The following is a 19960-nucleotide window of genomic DNA, read 5'->3' as shown; positions in this document are numbered from 1 at the left end:
TATTCTTCATTAAAAAATAATACCTCAGCCTGATTGGAGGGTCTGGTTCTTCTAAACTCAGCCCTGAGGTTAGCTATTTTCACTTCCCATAGCAAGCCATTTAATAAACAAACAAGCAAATGTTACTGTACCTTTCTTTTTTAATTAGTTAATTTAGTTTTTGGTAACGGGAATGAACTCAGGGGCATTCGGCCACTGAGCCACATCCCCAGCCCTATTTTGTATTTTATTTAGAGACAGGGTCTCACTGAGTTGCTTAGGACCTCACAGTTGCTGAGGTTGGCTAAGAACTCTAGATCCTCCTGTCTCAGCGTCCCGAGCCACTGGGATTACAGCTGTACACTATGGCGCCCAGCCCCCCGCACCTTTTATTTATATATATATATATATATATATATATATACATATATATATGTATATATATATATGTATATATATATATACACATATACATACATACATACATACATATACATACACACACACACACACACACTAGTTGTCAGTGGAGCTTTATTTTTATTTATTTTTGCATGCAAAGTATGTTCACACCAATTCGTGTCTTCATACATGTATTTTGAATAATGATTTCCCTCACATTCCACCATCATTTCTACCCTATGCCCCCTCCCTTCCCCCCCCACCTCTCTGCCCTATCTAGAGTTTGTCTATTCCTCCCATGCTCCCCCTCCCTACCCCAGTACGAATCAGCCTCCTTATATCAGAGAAAACATTTGGGATATATGTGGTGCTGAGAATTGAACCCAGTACTTCACACATGCTAGGCCTGTGTCTTTCTTTAAAAAAAGAAAAAAAGAAAGAAAGAAGGTATATATGGTGGCATATGCCTATAATCCCAACTATTTGGAAGATAGTTTCAAGATCAGCCTCAGCAACTTAGTGAAACCTTATTTCAAAATAAAAAATAAATGGGCTGAGCTGGGGATGTAGGTCAGTGGTAAAGTGCCCCTGGGTTCAATCCCCAATACAAAAGAAAGAAAGAAAAACTATAGGCACATGGAAAGCTTTATTTCATAGTTTCCTTCCTTATTTAAAATGGTAATTATGTTGTCACATTCTCTTTCTCTGCTTATCAACTTGAAAAAGCAATAATTAAATGTATCTTTGAGAGCATAGGCCCCTAACTATTTTCTAGGATCTCTTTTTAGACATTATGTGTAAAAGGTATTGTTATAAAGTATCCTTTCCCATATAACTTGGGAAATTTGAAACTTGTTTTTCTCATTAGTATAATTATAACTATTAGTATAATAGTCTAATTTTTCTCTTTAGTGAGACTAGGATTTGAAATCTACAATGAATTGGTGAGAAATCTCATTGTTGTAAAGTTTTTAATTTGTATCATAATGTAACTCATTTGCTATCTATCTATCTATCTATCTATCTATCTATCTATCTATCTATCTATCTGTTATTTAAAAGAAATGATTAGGGAAGCCTAGCCTGGGTGGCACAAGCCTGAAATCCCAGTGATTTGAGAGGCTGAGGCAAGAGGATGGTAAGTTCCAGGCCTGCCTCAGCAATTCAGCAAGACTGTGCCTCAAAAAGAAAAGAAAGAGGGGCTGGGGATATAGCTCAGTTGGTAGTGTGCTTGCCTTGCATGGTACAATGCCTTGGGTTTAATCCCTAGCCCTGCCCCCACTCGCCCTCCCCCCCAAAAAGAAAGAGAGAAAGAAAGCAAAGAAATGGTCAAATCTATCTCAGACGCAAGTTCTGTTGGTATATTTGTTGTTCCGTCAGGGTGGAGATCATTTGTCTTTGACGAAATGTGTTAGACAGTGCTAGGCACTAGGGCTACTAGGTGAACAAAATGGAAGAAGGAGCTTAAAGTGGTATGAGAGAGAGAGAGATGGAGGAAGGGGGAATGTTCAGAGACTCATTTCCTTAAAACTGCTGTAGGATGTGAAGGAAGAACAAGGATATTGTCTTTGATTAGCAACCCTATAATAACCTGATGAAAGTGAAACCTGGAAGAAGAAAAGGAGGTTAGGAGCTTGAAGAGTAAGGAAGGGTGTAGTTGAGTATTCATGGTTGAGAGACTAACATACAGAAAGAAATGAGGCAGAAAGGACCTAGTACCCTCATGAAACTGAAAGATGCCCAGGGTAAGTGGAACAGCACTAGTTGAAGAGATAGTAGTACAAATGAAACTGCAGAGGTAGCTTCTGTTTTGACTATTTGAGGGTGGAGAAGTCAAGTTTAGTGGGTTACAGCCAACAGTTAAAATAAAAATGAAATTTAATTGAATAGAAAACATTAAGTATGATATACATAGTAAAGATAAAGACTTTTCTATGTTTCGTGAAACCTGTGTTTCATTAATATATATGTGTGTATATAATGGATCCTAAGGTGTTAATTTCTCCTACTATTGACTGGATTTAAAAAGAAAGTCTTAAAGCCACTGACAGGACTGTATTGTTAATGTTAAGGTCTTCTGAGAGTAATAAGAAGGCATTGAGGGATTATAAAATGGAAGAGGTATTCAGATTTGCCATTTTTGTTTTTACAGAATCAGGGTCTCACTATTTTGCTCAGACTGACCTTGAAATACTAGGCCCAAGCTATCCTGCTTAAACCTCCTGAGAGCTGAGTCTACATGCACATACCATGCACAGCTTTTCAAATTTAAACCTCCCACCCCATCCCAGTACTGGAGATTGAACTCAGGGACTGGCACATGCTAGGAAAGCACTCTACCATTGAGTTACATCCCCAGCACTACCCCCCTGCCTCTTTTTTTTTTTTTTTTTTTTTAGTACCATGGGGTACTTAAACACTGAGCCACATCCCTAGCCCTTTATGTGTGTGTGTGTATGTTTTATATTTTTAGTTGTAGATGGAAATAATAACTTTATTTTTTAATGAATCAAACCCAGTGCCTCAAATGTGCTAAGAAAGCACTCTACCACTGAGCTATAACCCCAGCCCCACCTACTTCAGCCCTTGCCCTTTTTTTGGGGGGGGGGTACCAGGGATTAAACCCAGGGGCACTTAACCACTGAGCCACTTCCCCAGCCCTTTTAAAATTTTATTTATTTATTTATATTTAGTTGTCAATGGACATTTTATTTCATTTACTTGCAGTGCTGAGAATCGAACCCAGTTCCTCACGCATTGCTAGGCAAGCACTCCAACATAGAGCTATGATCCCAGACCCTTTTATTTTATTTTGAGGCAGGGTCTTGCTAAATTGTTTAAGCCTCACCAAGTTGCTGAGGCTGGCTTTGAACTTGCAATCCACCTGCTTCAGCCTCCCAAGCCACTGGGATTACAGGCATGTGCCATTGCACCTACCTTCCATTCTCTTTTTAAATGTAATTTAATTTTTTAATTTTGAGACAGAATCTTGCTAAGTTGCCCAGTCTGGCTTTAAAGTTGCCATCTTCCTCCCAGTAATTATGTGCTGTCATACCTGATTTGCCCCCCCCTTTTTTGGTACTGGGGACACTCAACCACTGAGCCACATCCCCAGCCTTATTGTTTGTATTATTTATTTAGAGACAGGGTCTCACTGAGTTGCTTAAGCACCTCACCATTGCTGAGGCTGGCTGATCTTTCTGTCTCAGACTCCTGAGCTGCTGGGATTACAGGTGTGGGCCACTGTGCCTGGCTTGATTTGCCTTTTTGAAAGCCCACCTAGACTACTTTGTGGAGAGTCATATGGAGAGGGGAAACTAGTTAGTTGGTAGATAAAGGAGTCCAGGTGACAGGTGGTAGAGAACATAAATGTCACTCAAATGTAAGCTCCAAGGGGGGTGAATATATTTGTTCACTGCAATATTTCTAGCCCCTAGAACAGTTCATACATATAGCAAGCACTCTGTTGATACCATTGAATGAACAAATACCTGGAGTTGTGTGTTAGTTACATAGATGACATGGTAAAATAAGCTAGACATTATCTTCAATAAATAGAACTAAAAGGACTTGATGACTGGAATGGTGGCATAAGAGGTGGTATGAGGGATGAATACCAGACTCTGGAATTAGGAAACTTGGAGAACTGTGCAGATTAGAGTGAACATCATGAATTCATTCTTGGATATGTGGAGATATGTGAGATATCCAAGTGGAGATACCAAGTAGGTAGTTGAAAATAATGTCTGCCTGACACAAAAGTAGGCACTTAATAAATAATAATCAAATGCGATAGAAAGTTTCTAAAGTTTCTATAAGGAATACTATCAATTTAAGGCTTTTTATTTGGCCTCTCTTGTAATACTGATATTCCTTCTTTAGTTAGTAAGTATATTAGGAGATGGGAACCAAGTTAAAACAAGTGCTGGGTATGGTGACATATGCCTATAATCCCAGCAGCTCTGGAAGCTAAGGCAGGAGGATCACAAGTTAAAAGCCAGCCTCAGCAACTTAGTGAGACCCTCAGTAACTCAGAGAGACCCTGTCTCAAAATAAAAAATAAAAAGGACTAAGGATGTGGCTCAGTGGTTAAGTGCCCCTGGGCTCAATCTCTAGCACCCCCCCATGCCAAAAAACAAACAAACAAACAAATAACAGTAATGAGTCTCTCCCCTCTATTATTATTATTATATGAAATTAAAGAGCTGTTAAAATTCCCCTTTGAAATTACTACTTTAGAAGGTTTTTGTACATTCATTGATTTGTTTCTTTTATTATTATTATTAAAAATAGTGCCTGCTTGTTAAAACAGTTTTGGCAATACAGAAATACCTCTCTTTGCCTCATAATGACATAATGGTTCCCTCTCTTACTCATGAAAATTAACTAGTTTCCACTGTTTTAATCATGCTCCTCTAATTGTTTTTATATGAAAAGAAGAATACAAATAAACATCTCATTTTAAACTCAGAATTATTCTTCTTTCCTCAGCACCTCTCAAGTCTTCCCACTTATCCTTGTCTCTGTAGCTACTTACTTTGTTCAGGCCACCACCCACTCTGCTGAGACTGCTGCTTCCTCTCTGCACTTGCAGCCTGGCCTCTCTAGTCTCTTCATCTGCCTGTCAGAGTACTCTGTTAAAAACCCTTAGTGAATAGGGTTACTCCTCTGCTTCATACCATTTGATGTCTTCTTGCTGCCTTTAAACAACAGTCTTGTTCCTCACCTGCTTTGTAAATCTGAAAATGATATGATTTTGTCTTACTCTTAACTCACTTCTTGCCATTCTTCCCTTACCTGCTAAGCTTCAGTTGTACTGCTTCTCTTTCAGTTCTTTGAGTCAGCTGTTATCCGTTTCAGAGTCTTAGCTATCTCATCTGTAGGCATCTGTCCAGAACACTATACTCTGTTTTTTTCTCTCAAGTTTCTAGTCTGAGCCTAAGTGCCATTACTTCAGAGAAGCCTCCTCAATACCCTCTACTACAGATAAGTCCCCTACTCATTTTATTTTCTTTCTTCTTAGCACCTAGTTTTATCTGTAATTCATTATTTCTCATTTTATTGTCTGTCTCCCACATTTGATTTTAAATTCTATGAGGTCAAGGACCCATGTATCTTTTTTTCACTATTGTCTATCCAGTGCTTAGTACATAGAGGGTACTAGTTAGTAATAAGATGAACATCTGCTCTGGTTTCCCTGTACTGAGGAGTTTCCCAGGATGCCAGGACTTTTAGTGCTAAAACCAGGATAGTCCTAGATAAACCAAGATGTTTGGTCTTCCTAACTGGTATTAATTAATTATGTTAGTTTTTCTTTTTTTAATTTAATTTTATTTTTTACACAAATGGAGCACAACTTTTCATTTCTCTGGTTATACATGATGTAAAGTCATACCATTTGTGCTGTCATACCTGTAATAATGTTATCTCATTCAACCATCTCCCCCCAACCCCTCCTCTCCCCTCCCTCTGCCCAATCCAAAGTTCCTTCATTTTTCCCTTGCACCCACTCCCCATTATGGATCAGCATCCATTTACCAGAATAAACATTTGGCCTTTGGTTTTTTGATGAATTGACTTACTTCGCTTAGCATGACATTCTCCAGCTCCATCTATTTATCTGTAAATGCCATAATTTAATTCTTCTTTAAGGCTGAATAATATTCCACTTGTATATATACCACAGTTTTTTGTTTTTTGTTTTTTATCAATTCATCTATTGAAGGGCATCTAGGTTGGTTCCACAGTTTAACTATTGTGAATTAAAGCTGCTATAAACATTGACATTGCTGCATCACTATAGTATGCTGATTTTAAGTCCTTTGGGTATGGACCAAGAAGTGGGCTAACTGGCTCAAATAGTGGTTCCATTCCAGGTTATCTAAGGAACCTCCATACTGCTTTCCAAGGTGGTTGCACCATTTTGCAATCCACCATCAATGAATTAGTACCTTTTCCCCACATCCTCACCAGCACTTATTGTTGCTTGAATTCTTTTTTTTTTTTAGGTGGGGGGTACCAGGGATTGAATCACTGAGCCATATCCCAGTCCTATTTTGTATTTTATTTAGAGACAGGCCTCACTGAGTTGCTAAACGCCTCACCATTGCTGAGGCTGGCTTTCAACTTGTGATTCTCCTGTCTCAACCTCCTAAGCTGCTGGGATTACAGGTGTGTGCCACTGCACCTGGTGTTGCTTCAATTCTTGATCACTGCCATTCTGACTATAGTGAGATGAAATTTTAGAGTAGTTTTGATCGCATCTTTCTAATTGCAATTTTAATTTTTTTAAATTTGTTTTAATTAGTTACACATGACAGTACAATGATCTTGACATATAATACATTTGAATCAAATGGAATATAATTTCTCTCTCTCTCTCTCTTTTTTTTTTTTTTTTTTTTGGTAGTGTTATTGAGGATTAAACCCAGGGGCCTTGTATCACCAATCTGTATCCCTTTTTTAATTTTTATTTGCCCAGGCTGGCCTCAAAGTTTTGATCCTTCTTCCGTAGCTTCCTGAGTCACTGGAATTTACAGGCATGTACCACTGTGCTTGGCTCATTAGAGTCCCCATTTTGGCTGTCTAGTTTAAATGTGGCTTTTAAGCAGTGTTAATGAAACTGCTCTAGATGCCAGATGTTGCATCTCCACACAGCCATACCTATAATAGGTTGGGCACTGGCATTACTTTACCCAAATGTTTAGTTCAGCTTAAATTTGATATATCATGTAGACATCCCATACTTGTTTCCCAAGATAAGTAGAGAAGGATAAGGTGAAATACAGGTAAGTACAGCAGTGAAAGAGATCTACTGGACACGAGAAATGTGTTCTCAGCCAGTGCAGTATGGTGGAATGGGCTGCAGGAGAATATTATACATTGATTTATCCCTTATGCATGGGCCAATTTCAGATTGGCTTCTTTTGAGTACAAGTATTGGATAGATTACCCCTAACAAATCTCTTCAGGTGTGCCTTCTGAAGACCTTTCAGTTTGTACATTGATTTGTCCAGCTGTTCTTAGGGGTCCTCAGTAGTCTATAGGGTTTAAAGAGTGCCCTTGACAGGAATTCCCCTGGTAGCTTCCTGTACAGTTCTCAAGATGTGGAATGGATATCTTTCAGATTGTTAAGAAGGTTTTTGCAGCTGAGTGTGGTGGTGCATACCTGTAATCCTAGCTGCTTGGGAGGCTGAGGCAGGAGAATGCTGAATTCAAGGCCAAACTAGGCAATTTAACAGGATCCTATCTCAAAACAAAAAGGCTCAGTGATAAAGCCCATTGGTAGAGTTCTTGACAAGCATGCCCAGGGGCCTGGCTTCAATCTCCAGCAGTGAAAAAACAAAACAACAACAAAAGAAGGACTTTGTTCTCCATACTATTTTTAATATGATATTTAATGTAGTACAAAAAGAGACTGTGCTCATCAGATGCAAACCTTCACTGATGAAGGAGAGCTATTAGTTAGGCTTTTATTATAGAATGGAATCTCTTAACTGGATGGCAGTACTCATGTCTTATGACTTGAATTTCTGTAACTTTTCTCTTTTTTTAATATTTATTTTTTAGGTATAGATGGACACAACACAATGCCTTTATTTTTGTGTGGTGCTGAGGATCGAACCCGGGTTCCGTCGTCCCCCCCCCCCATGCTAGGCGTGAACGCTCTACCGCTGAGCCACAATCCCAGCCCCTCAGTAACTTTTCTTAGTTAGGGGGTCTCACTGTATTGCCCCGGTCGCTCTCCAGACTTCTGAGATCAAGTGACCCTCCTGCCTCAGCCTTCGTGGTGCTGTGTCTTCAGGCAGCCACCGCACCTGGCTAGTTATAGTAACTTTTTAAAATTTTTATTTTATTTATTTTTTTGGTGGCACTAGTGATTGAAATCAGGGATACTCTACAATCGAGTTCAGTGGTATTCCCAGCCCTTTTTAAATTTTTTAAAATTTGAGACAGGATCCTACTAAGTTTTCAAAACTAGCCTTAAACTTGTGATTTTCCTACCTCAGCCTCCCAAATTGTTGGGATTATAGGCCTATGCCACCAGGAGCCAGGCTTAGTTACAGTAACTTTTTTTTAGTCATTAATGGACCTTTATTTTAATCATTTATTTATATGTGGTGCTAAGAATGAAACCCAGTGCCTCATACAGGAAGGCAAACACTCTACCACTGAGCCACACCACAGCCCCAGTTACAGTAACTTTGAACAAATGTCTATTACCTGTAATAGTTAATGTTTCAGGAAAGGATTTGATTGGGAACTGTATTAGTCAGCTTTTTATTACCATAATGAAGCAGGCTATTTTATGAAAAGAAAAGGTTTATTCAGCTTATAATTTTGGAAGCTGGAAGTCCAAACAACACAGCATGGATTCTAGCTACATCACATGGTGAGAATACATATGTATCTCTATGTATATATTTTCTCCCTCTTCTTATAAAACTACCAGGATTCAATTATAGGGGCTCCACTCAAATATCCTAATAACTTTCCCAAAGCTCCACTTCCAGACAGTTTGTTTAAGTTTCTATACTCCTTCTCCCTCACTCCCTCTCTCTTTCTCTAAGGTTCTGTGGATCAAACCCATGGCTTTGTGCATGGTAGGCTAACACCTCAGCCCAAGGTTTTACCCTCTTAATACCACTAAATAAGACTTCGAGGATTAAACTGTGTGATTCAAGGCAACAAACCATATTCAAACTATATCAACATTGTATCCAAAACTTTGTTATAATGAGTTGGTATTAAAACAGGAATTCTAGAATCTGAGGCATCAGGGTAGATATTACTTGCCAAAAGTCTTTCTAAAGTTTATAATTTGCATTAAGGTAATATGGGGAAAAAAGGTTGTATCACACAATCCAGCAAACCCAAGAGAAATAAAATCTTATGCAAAACTGTAAATGAACACAAAATGGCTCCACAATGGAAACAAATGAAATGTTTAAATTCATCTCTGTGGCAATCGACGATAGGAAATCAATAGGGCCAGAAGTCTGTAGTTGAGTCTGTAGTTGCCGGGGGAAGATGATATAATATAAGAAAAACAGGGGGTGTGATGGTGTATAAGGAATTGGAGGGTATGTGGGTATGATGATGGTGCTGCTGCCTATATTGTGATTGTGGTAGTGATTAAAACTATATATTCAAACTTAGAATCATGTTAGAAAGGATAGAATATGTTGTATGTAAATTACACCTCAAGCTTAAAAAAACTACAAACATGCAAATATTGCTATAATTTGCATTTGGTTTATATGAGTTATTGTTTTGGTGTGAAAGAAGAGTGTTCTTGTGATGTCTGCATTTCAGGAAGTTGACTAACTCTCCAATGAAATGTGAATGGTAACATTTAATGAGTACTAATGAAGAAGTAAGAGTATCAGCCATTTAATCTGAGAAGGTCATTTTCTTATTCTGGCCAAGGAAGGAAACTACTCCTAAAATAGAAAGAGACTGGAAGAAGAAAACAGAAACTTTGAAGCAGTCTATTATTTTAAAATCTGTTTTGGCACTTGACCTATAATTGTATAGCAGGGTCATCCTCAAGGAATACTACTAGTAATATTTATTTGATGTACTTTCTCTTTTTTGGCACAAGGTTTAAACTAGTAAATCATGACTAGATTATGAGCCAGAATTCTGTCTGCTCAGGTTCAAATCCTGGCTTTCATATATTAGCTGTGTTACTAAGTTACATAGCTTAGGTAAATTACTTAACCTCTGTCTGGATCCTTAGCTTCTTTGTCTTTTTTTTTTTTTTTCCTGTTTTCTTTCCTTCTCCTCTACTGGAGCTTGAACCCAGGGACACTCTGCCGTGAGTTACATCCTAGCCCTTTTTATTTTTATCTATCTATCTATCTATCTATTTGATATTTATTTTTTAGTCGTAGTTGTACACAATCTTTATTTATTTTATGTTGTGCTGAGCATCGAACCCAGGGCCTCACACATGCTAGGCAAGTGCTCTACCTCTGAGCCACAACCCCAGCCACCACCACCCCCCACCCAGCCCTTTTTATTTTTTTATTTTGAGACAGGGTCTGACTAAAATTTGTGATTCAGGCTGACCCTAAATTTGTGATCCTCCTGCATCAGCCTCAGGATTTGGTGGTGTCTTGATGTGCAAGACTTCATCAGCTGAATTTTTCTTACTTATTTTTCCAGTGCTGGAGATTGAACCCAGGGGTACTTTTCCACAAAGCCTATACCCCCAGCACTTTATTTATTTATTTTGGCACTGGGAATTGAACCCAAGGGTACTTTACCACTGAGTTATATCCTAATTCTTTTTATTTTTATATTTTTATCTTGAGACAGGGTCTCACTAACTTACTAGAGTCTTGCTGAATTGCTGAGGCTGACCTAGAAATTGTGCTCCTCCTGTTTCAGCCTCTTCAGTCACTGGGATTTTTAGGCATGTGCCACCATGCTCAGCTATTTGTTTTTTGTTGTTGTTGTTGTTGTTGTTTTTTAGTTGTAGATGGACACAATAGCTTTATTTTATTTGTTTTTATGTGGTGCCAGGTTTCAAATCCAGTGCCTCATGCATACTAGGCAAGTGCTTTACCACTGAGCCACAACCCCAGCCCCATGCCCATCTGTTTTTAAAATTTTTATTTTACTGGGGATTGAACCCAGGGCTGCTCTGCCATTAAGATATATTCCCCAACTCTTTTTAAAAATTTTTATTTTTATTTTTTTGAGACAGGATCTAAGTTGTACAGGCTGGCCTCTAACTTGTTATCCTTCTGCCTCAGCCTCTCAAGGTGCTGAGATTGCAGGCATGCCCCCACCATACCTAGCCCTTTATATTTTATTTTGTGACAAGGTTTTGCTAAATTTCCCAGTCAGGACTTGAACTTTTTTTTTTTTTTTTTAAAGAGAGAGAGAGAGAGAATTTTTTTTTAATATATATTTTTTAGTTTTCGGCAGATACAACATCTTTGTATGTGGTGCTGAGGATCGAACCCGGGCCACACACGCATGCCTGGTGAGCGCACTACAGCTTGAGCCACATCCCCAGCTCCAAGACTTGAACTTTTGATCCTCCTGTCTAAGCTTCCTGGGTCATTGGGATTCCAGGAGTGCGTCACCATTGCTTTTTTATCTTTAAACGGGGATGGTGACAATATTTATCAATATTGTTGTGAATAGTAAATAACAGATGCTGAGAAAAGTGTTTGACATATAGTAAGAATAGTGTTAAGTGTGGGTTGGTATTGGTATTAGCAGAGAGCAGGGCTAGTAACCCTGTTTTGCATTTTTGAGTCACAGAAGTAAGTAGGGGAAAAGTAATGAGACAGGGAAGCCATGTGGTAAAGCAGATTCTGGCTGTAGCCATGGCTTTCTCTCTGGCACGTCCCTTCTAATCACACTTTAAGTCACCAGGACAAAGCAGAAGTAGTGAAGTGGAGTGTTGGGGTTGTCAAATTAGGATTCTTACATAATGGATAGCACACCTAGTGTTCATTGTTAAGCCCTAGATTAAGCAGAAATATACAAATCTCCCTCTTTTTCTCTCTCCCTCCTCACCACCCCCAGTCTCTCCCCCCCCACACATGAGAGAGAGAGAGAGAGAGAGAGAGAGAGAGAGAGAGAGAGGGAGGGAGGGAGGGAGGGAGGGGAGAGAGAGGGGAGAGAGAGAGGGGGAGGGGGAGGGGGAGGGAGGGAGGGAGGGAGAGAGAATGTGTGTATGTGTATTTTTTGTACTATGGATTGAACCCAGGGGTGCTCTGCCACAAAGCTACATCTTCATCCTTAACCTTTTTAATTTTGTTGTTGTTGTTGTTTTCAATTTTGAAAAAGGATTTAACTAAGTTGTTGAGGCTATCCTTGAATTTGAGATCCTCCTGCCTTAGCCTTCAGAGTCACTGGAATTATAGTTCCACCATGACTGGACAGAAGTATATACTCTTTTTTTATGGTTTAAGCATTCAGAATATAAAAGGACCTCATAAATGTACAGTTTGTGGGCTCTTTCTTTCTTTCTTCCCTCCCTCCCTCCCTCCCTCCTTTATTTTCTTCTCTTTTCCTTCATTCCTTTCTTTCTCTCTCTCTCTCTCTCTCTCTCTCTCTCAATTGAATCCTGACATATTTTACCATAGAGCTACATTACTAGCCCTTTTTTATTTTTATTTTTTAAATATTTTTTAGTTGTCAGTGGGCCTTTACTTTTATTTATGTACAGTTTTGAGAATTGATTTATTTATTTTTTAGTTGTAGTTGCACACAATACCTTTATTTATGTGTGGTGCTGAGGACCGAACCCAGGGCCTCGCACATGCTAGGCGAGCACTATACCGCTGAGCCACAACCCCAGCCCCTAGTCCCTTTATTTTTTATCTTGAGACAGGGTCTTGCTAAGTTTCTGAGGCTGGCTATGAATTTGTCAACCTCTTGAATGGCTGTGATAACAGGCATATGCCATTGCATCTAACGTTAAGCTTTTTCACAACAGCTTCACAAACACCAATTATACATGAAATATAATACAAAGGATCTTTGGAGTATTAGCTGTATTCCAGGTAAACAGCAAGCAAACTACCTTTGTAAACAGTTCTTATCAGTCCCTGAGAATCAATACTTCTGTAGTTTAGAGAGGAAATCAGTGACAGTTTGGAGTAGCTTCTAATTCAGTTTTCTATTTCAGATATACTTTTCCCATGAAGAAGGAGTGGGCAGATTTTGAAAATATTTCTTCAGCACCTAGGAATACTGGCATTCAGTCCATTTGTATGTTAAAAGTCCTTATGATGATGTCCTTCAGTGGAAAGCACAAAGATGTAGAAGAGATTCAGGGAATGTGGGCTATTTATTTATTTGGTACTGGAAATTGAACCCAGAGAGCACTCAACCACTGAGCCACATCCACAGCCTTTTTTAAATTTTTTATTTTGAGACAGGGTTTCTCTAAGTTGCTTAGGGCCTCACTAAGTTGCTGAAGCTGGCTTTGAACTTCGATCTTCTTGCCTCAGCCTCCAGAGTCATTGGGATTACAGGCAAATGCCGTCATGCCCGGCCATTTTATTATTCTCTCTCTGTTGAACAAAACTGATGTGACTATTTCTGCCTTATTAGGAGCTTTTGTCCCTGGCAAAACGGAAGCGCAGTGACTCTGAGGAGAAGGAGCCGCCTGTGAGTCAACCTGCAGCATCTTCAGACTCAGAGACATCCGACAGTGATGACGAGGTGGGTGTTGAGGACTTAGGCCTGTGGGACTGGTGGATATTTGAGGGTCTCTGAGTTGGTGAATCCCGTGGCCTTGTTTCCTTAAATTAAGACCTAAGAGCCTCATGACTATGTTAATTAGCTTGATTTAACCAAGCCACAATGTAAACATTTACCTGAAAAAGAAAGAAAGAAAGAAGACCTAATAGCCTAAGATCCTCAAAAACTTGTTAGGGAAAGAAAATTGTGTAAGGAAAGCTCTGAATTGTCATATATTCATCATATTTCTAGTTGCCAAGCAGGTACCTCTGTAAGACATTCCTTGCTATTGTTTCATCTCTTTCTAGCTTTATTGCAAAATAAGGACCAAAACTAGTTGTCATCTTTTCTTTTCTCCTTATTTATTTCTTTTTCTTTCTTTTTTTGTGGGGTTGGGGGATTATCTTTTAAATCTTACTTTCATTCGAGAAAAGAAATTCTATCAAGAATGCCATATTTTAATGAGAAATACTGTAGTGAGATGTAAAGATTTCTTTGTGAAGATTGATTTGATATCCCTCAGAATGATGATGTTAACTTTTAAAAAAGGAAAATCTAATGATTCCTTGTCTAAATCAATGTGACTTTCTCAAATTGCCCTCCAATAAAACAAGACCCTCAAAGATCCAGAATCCAAATGGAAGGCACTGTGAGGAGAAACGTGTTGAAACACTCCAAACATGTTCCTAGTTTGATTTAAAGTACTTTTTTCCCTCTTAGTAATTTCCTAGAGAGAGATTTATACCATTTCTATTTATCTTTTACCAGGCAGTCTTTTTGTCTTTTACTGTAAATAAATATATATTTATTTGGTACTGCAGATTGAACCCAGAGCCTCACACCTGCTAAGCAGGTGCTCTATTTCTTAGGTATATCTCCACTTCTTAAAATTTTATTTTGAGATAGGGTCTCAGTAAATTGCTCAGGCTGGCCTCAAACTTGTGAGCCTCCTGAGTAGCTGGGATTACAGGTGTGAGCCACCAAGGTAGGCTAGGATAATGAATATATTTTTGGTATTGGAATTGGAACCCAGGGGCATTCAATCACTGAGCAACATCCCCAGCCCTTTTTATTTATTTATTTGTTTGTTTGTTTATTTATTTGGTTAGTTAGTTAGTTATAGTTGTAAGTGGACAGCGTGCCTTTTTTTTTTTTTTGTAGTGGTGGTAAGGATCAAACCCAGTGCCTCACGCATCCTAGGCAAACGCTCTGCCACTGAGCTACAGCCCCAATCCCCTTTTTATTTTTTGAGACAGGGCCTTGCTAAGTTGTTGAGGCTGGCCTGAAACTTGTGATCTTCCTGCCCCAGCCTTCTGAGTCCCTGGGATTGCAGGTGTGTGCCAGCACTCCCAGCTAGACTAGGAGAATATTTTTAACAGTAAAAATGTTTATTTAATATCATGAAATACAATTAATAGATAAACAGTATTTACCAGTGCCCTGAATATGTAGATTGGGAATATTTGCATTCTGGTTGACTATAGTGATATTCTCTTAGTCTTAAATAATTTGCTAAAATGACTTTTTATAGTAAGGATTAGGGAGTGTTTATTCTTTTGCTTATTTTCAGTGGAGGACCTGTAATTCCTTCAAATTAATAAAATAACCCAACATATTAGAACAGCAGTAGGGTCTATGAAGTAATTTGTTTTATTGTTTGACTTTCTGTTTTCTTTTTTTAAAATACAGAGATAATATAGGAAAATCTTTTTTGTCATTAAATTTTTATTATTCAAAATAAATATTTTTACATAGGAAATTGATTTTTAATTTGCATTCATGTTTATATTTGTATCAATACAGGAAAATCTTGAAATTTTCTCTCCAACTGCTCCTGCAACTACTTCTAATTTTCATGTTCAGAAGTTAATTGCTGTGGCTCTTCTTTCCTTCTATATTCTATTAATTTTTAATCTTTGCTATGTCTAGAATACCCTGTATTGAATTTGTGGTCTTTACAGTTCCTTAATATGAGCAGTAGAAATATCCTTGGAACTCTTTCATTCTCCACATTCCTATGGTTGGGTCAGAGTCCTAACTAAGTATGCAGTACTGTTGGGATTCCTTTTCTCTTTGTTTTCAGATAGAGCCTTAGACTGGGCTCAATCATTCTTCCTGCTTCAGCCTTCCAAGTAGCTGGGACTAGAGGCATGTGCCACCAATCCTGGCTTTCCCTTTATCTTTTTTTGGGGGGGCGTGGGTACCAGGATGGAACTCAAGGGCACTCAACCACTGAGCCACATCCCCAGCACTTTATTATTTGAAGCAGGGTATCACTAAATTAGGGCCTCATTAAATTCCCGAGGCTGGCTTTGAACTCCTGATCCTCTTGCCTCAGCTTCCTGAGGTGCTGGGATAATAGGTGTGTGTCACCACCCCCAGCCTCTGTATCTTTTTTTTTTTTTTTTTGTACTGGGGATTGAGCCCCTAGGTTTCATGCTCAGCATCATAAGAAAGAAAAAGAATTTAAAATAATCTTTTTTAAAAAAACAATCCTATTAATCTTCCACTACGAAACTCAACCACTAAGCCACATCCCCAGCCCTATTTTTGTATTTTATTTAGAGACAAGGTCTCACTGAGTTGCTTAGCACCTCTCTATTGCTGAGGCAATTCAAGTGTGGCTCAGTGGTAGAACACTGGCCTAGCATGTGTGAGGCACTGGGTTCGATCTTCAGTACCACATAAAAATAAAAACAGGTATTGTGTCTACCTACAACTAAAAAATATTTTTAAAAATAATAAAATAAGTTTAGAGTTTCCCCTGTTGCTTCCAGCTACCTAAGACAGAAAGTCTTCACCCTAGATTACTTCTCAGTTGTTAATGTGTTTAAAGGTAGAAAAAGGCTAACAGACTGGCTACATAAATGTAAGTGACTTTGCCTCTGAAAGGTTCTTAGCTCTTCTGCCTCTAGGCCTACATTTTATTGTAGTTCTACTCTGCCCTACCTTAGGAATAGAACCTCTATATTGTGACCATTCTGTTTGTATATGGTGTTGAGGATCGAACCCGGGCTGCACGCCAGGTGAGCGCGCTACCGCTTGAGCCGCATCCCCAGCCTATTGTGACCATTCTGAAAGATATCTCTCTCTGACTCTGGCTACTACTAGCTTATTGGTAGCATAGAGCACTTCAGAGTTAGAGCAAATATTTCATTGTTTTGGACAATTAAAGAAAATAATTTAGTCTGGGTGCAATGGCACACACCTGTAATCCCAGCTGCTTGAGAGGCTGAGGTAGGGGAGAGTCAAAGAGTTTGAGTCTACCCTGAGCAACTTAGGGGAGACCTTGTCTCAAAATATAATAAAAAGGGCTGGGGATGTATCTTTCTGGTAGAGCACTTGCCTAGCATGTGCAAGACCCTGGGTTTAATCCAAAGAACGCCCCCCGCCCCCCCAAAAAAAAGGGCCAGGGATGTGGTTTAGTGGTAGACTGCTTGCCTGATATGCAAGAGCCCCTAGGTTTCATCCTCAGTACCATAAGAAAGAAAAAGAACTTAAAAGAATCTTTTTAAAAAAAAACAATCTTACTAATCTTCCACTATGAAACTCAATAATATTAACTCCAGGTTATGGATTTTGTAGGCTTTTTAGGTTGGATAGGGGACTTTTGAGAGATCCTTAGAATATGAAATTTTAGCTATCAGTTCTTGCCTTTTTTCCTCTTTCATAACGAATATTCAGACGTCTGTCTTGGGGGAAAAATACATACTGAAGTTAGTATACTGTGTTGTCTTATTTCTGCTTTGGTTTTTTTATCTTTAGTACTTATAAATTATTTTAGAAAATTGGTTTTTGAAGTGACCATTGTCAGTCAGATGGAGCATGCTTGTACCAGAAGCTATTCTGGAGTTTTTTTAAGTATGCCATCTTTATGTTTGACATTAGTGAGCCATGAATATTAAGAATTATGTTGCCCCTTCAGATTTGCTAGGACAGAAAATTGGCCAACTCATTAAAAAGTTAATGGGATAGTTCTATGTAGAAATTTTAGAGCATGATGATAGCTAGCTAATTGATGGGAGGAGGGGAAACAGAAACTATGAAAGTTTCCTATACAGAAAAAAATGTACGTATGGCATTGAACATTAAGCATAAAGTCCAGTTAATGAGAGAATAACTAGATGTTTCATGTATAGGATCTTTGAAGGGGGCAAAAACCCCAACATTTAATGACAGAGAATATGGTTGTGTATATTATTTTGAGTAAATCAGTGATTCTTGAAGCATGGGTAAAAATAAACAAGGTTCTTTTTAATTTATTTATTTGTTTGTTTGTTTGTTTGTTTATTTATTTATGATGCTGGGGATTGAACCCAGGGCCTTGTGCATGCACTCTACCAACTGAGCTCTCTCTCCAGCCCTCAAGGTTCTTTTTAAACATTTATTTTTTAGTTGGACACAACATCTTTATTTTACTTGTTTATTTTTTGTATGTGGTGCTGAGGATAGAACCCAGGGTTTTGCACGTGCGAGGCGAGCACTCTACCTCTGAGCCACAACCCGAGCCCGAAGTTCTTTTTATAATGTAGAGTCTAAATATGGATCAAGCCTTGAAAACTATGAATTCTGCCTCTATGGTGAAAGGTGATAATGATGAGCTGGAGCATATAGAAATAGATAGCTGCCAGCTACATAAGAGTAAAAAGTACTTTGGATGCCCCCGCCAAAAAAAAAAACAAAAAAACTTTTTTGTTGTTGTTCAGAACTGAATATAATAACTACATTAATCAAAGTGAAGAAACTGCTGGAGTGCCCTCTGTCTAAGCAAGAATTATTTTAAAAGCTTCCCATATAGTCTTGTTTTCAATATTTTTGATAAATAAAAGGATTTGTTTCAACCCTGTAGTGTACCACTTGTCACACCTGTTTCTTCTTTCTTAGAACATTTCTCAGCCTTCCCTGTTTCTGTTGTCTCCCTGCTTCTTCAAAGACTGATTTCTTCTTGCTATTCCTGTATTTCATTTTTTTCCACTTTGTTTCTTTTCTGAAGCCTCTTCCTTCTCTTTCTTATACTTTATCTGATCTTTCAGGCTCTCCCAGTTTGATTGACTTTTGCTGCTATTCACACTTTGTAATCTCTTGCTGACTCAATTATATTTATTGATAGAAAAAAGTAGAACACTGAGAAAGATTCAAGTTTTACTTATAAATTTATTTAGAGGACTGGGGATGTGGCTCAAGCGGTAGCGCGCTCGCCTGGCATGCGTGCGGCCCGGGTTCGATCCTCAACACCACATACAAACAAAGATGTTGTGTCTGCCGAAAACTAAAAAATAAATATTAAAAAATTCTAAAAAAAAAAATCTCAACACAAGAATTTGAAATAATGGAGTGATTTTCACAGACCATTTGCTCAAATTTGTTTACAACCAATTCTGACACTTTCTCCAGGGGAGTGTAATGTTATATTTTACATTTCTTTGTTATGTCTTTTTTGTTGTTGTTTGTTTGTTTATCTTTTGATGCCTGGGATTTAACCCAGGGGTGCTCTATCACTGAGCTACATCTCCTACCCTTTTGTTTGTTTGTTTTATTTTGAGTCAGGGTCTCACTGAGTTACTAGGGCCTTGTTAAGTTGGTGAGGCTGGTCTTGAACTTGTGAGCCTCTTGCCTCTTCTGAGTAGCTGGGTTTACAGGTATGTGACACTGCACCTGGTCATTTCACATATAAATTCAATTCAGAGTAACTGCGTAGAAATGATTTCTACTCTTCTAAGACCTAGGAATATGGGTATTCCTTGCCCATTAGATATAAATCTTGAAGTTTTTTGTTTTTCTTCCTCCAGGATGTTCATTGTACTCAGGATCTCAATGCCACCCAAGTCCAAAGTTTTTATTTTTTTTAGATATACATGACAGGAGAGTGTGTTTTCACATATTATGCATACATGGATTATAACTTATTCTAATGAGGATCCCATTTTTATGGTTGTACATAGGTGGAGTTTCACTGGTGGTGTATTTCATATGTGAACGTAGGGAAGTTATGTCCCAATCATTCCACTGTCTTTCCTATTCCCACCCCCTCACCCCAAGCCAACCACTTTCATCCCATGTTCCATCCCATCTTTTATCTGAATGCCAGGAAAGACAGCAACTTCCTAGAATGGGAACTGCTTTGTAACATCCCCCCACACTCAGGGTGGCACAGAGTTTTGTAGCACACACCTACCTGTATTATTAGATAATTACTGTCCATTAGAATATCTGTTACAACAGTGAGGGTAAAACAGCTAATCTGTTACAATTTACTAGATAAGAAAACATATTCCAGGTTCTTTTTTAGGCTTTCCTCCCTGCATATTTACATAATACTTGTCTATGAAGCTTGCATACATTTATGCTTAGGAAAACATAATGTCAA

At 38.5% G+C, this 19960-nt stretch overlaps 1 protein-coding gene across 2 annotated transcripts in view; it reads left to right on the top strand.

Annotated features, from left to right (window-relative positions):
• Window positions 1–19960, top strand: part of Rtf1 (RTF1 homolog, Paf1/RNA polymerase II complex component) — a 59768-nt gene that overhangs the window by 5218 nt on the left and 34590 nt on the right. For both annotated transcript variants that reach the window (XM_005316435.5, XM_021725894.1), the window contains one exon: window positions 13465–13575. In XM_005316435.5, coding sequence (XP_005316492.1) covers window positions 13465–13575 — 111 coding nt within the window. Of the gene's footprint in view, window positions 1–13464; window positions 13576–19960 lie in introns of those variants that run through there.

The sequence above is a fragment of the Ictidomys tridecemlineatus genome, chromosome 5 (assembly GCF_052094955.1).
Source record: "Ictidomys tridecemlineatus isolate mIctTri1 chromosome 5, mIctTri1.hap1, whole genome shotgun sequence".
Taxonomy (NCBI): domain Eukaryota; kingdom Metazoa; phylum Chordata; class Mammalia; order Rodentia; family Sciuridae; genus Ictidomys; species Ictidomys tridecemlineatus.
Note: the sequence above shows the minus strand (reverse complement) of the source record. Positions and strands in the feature narration are given on the sequence as shown.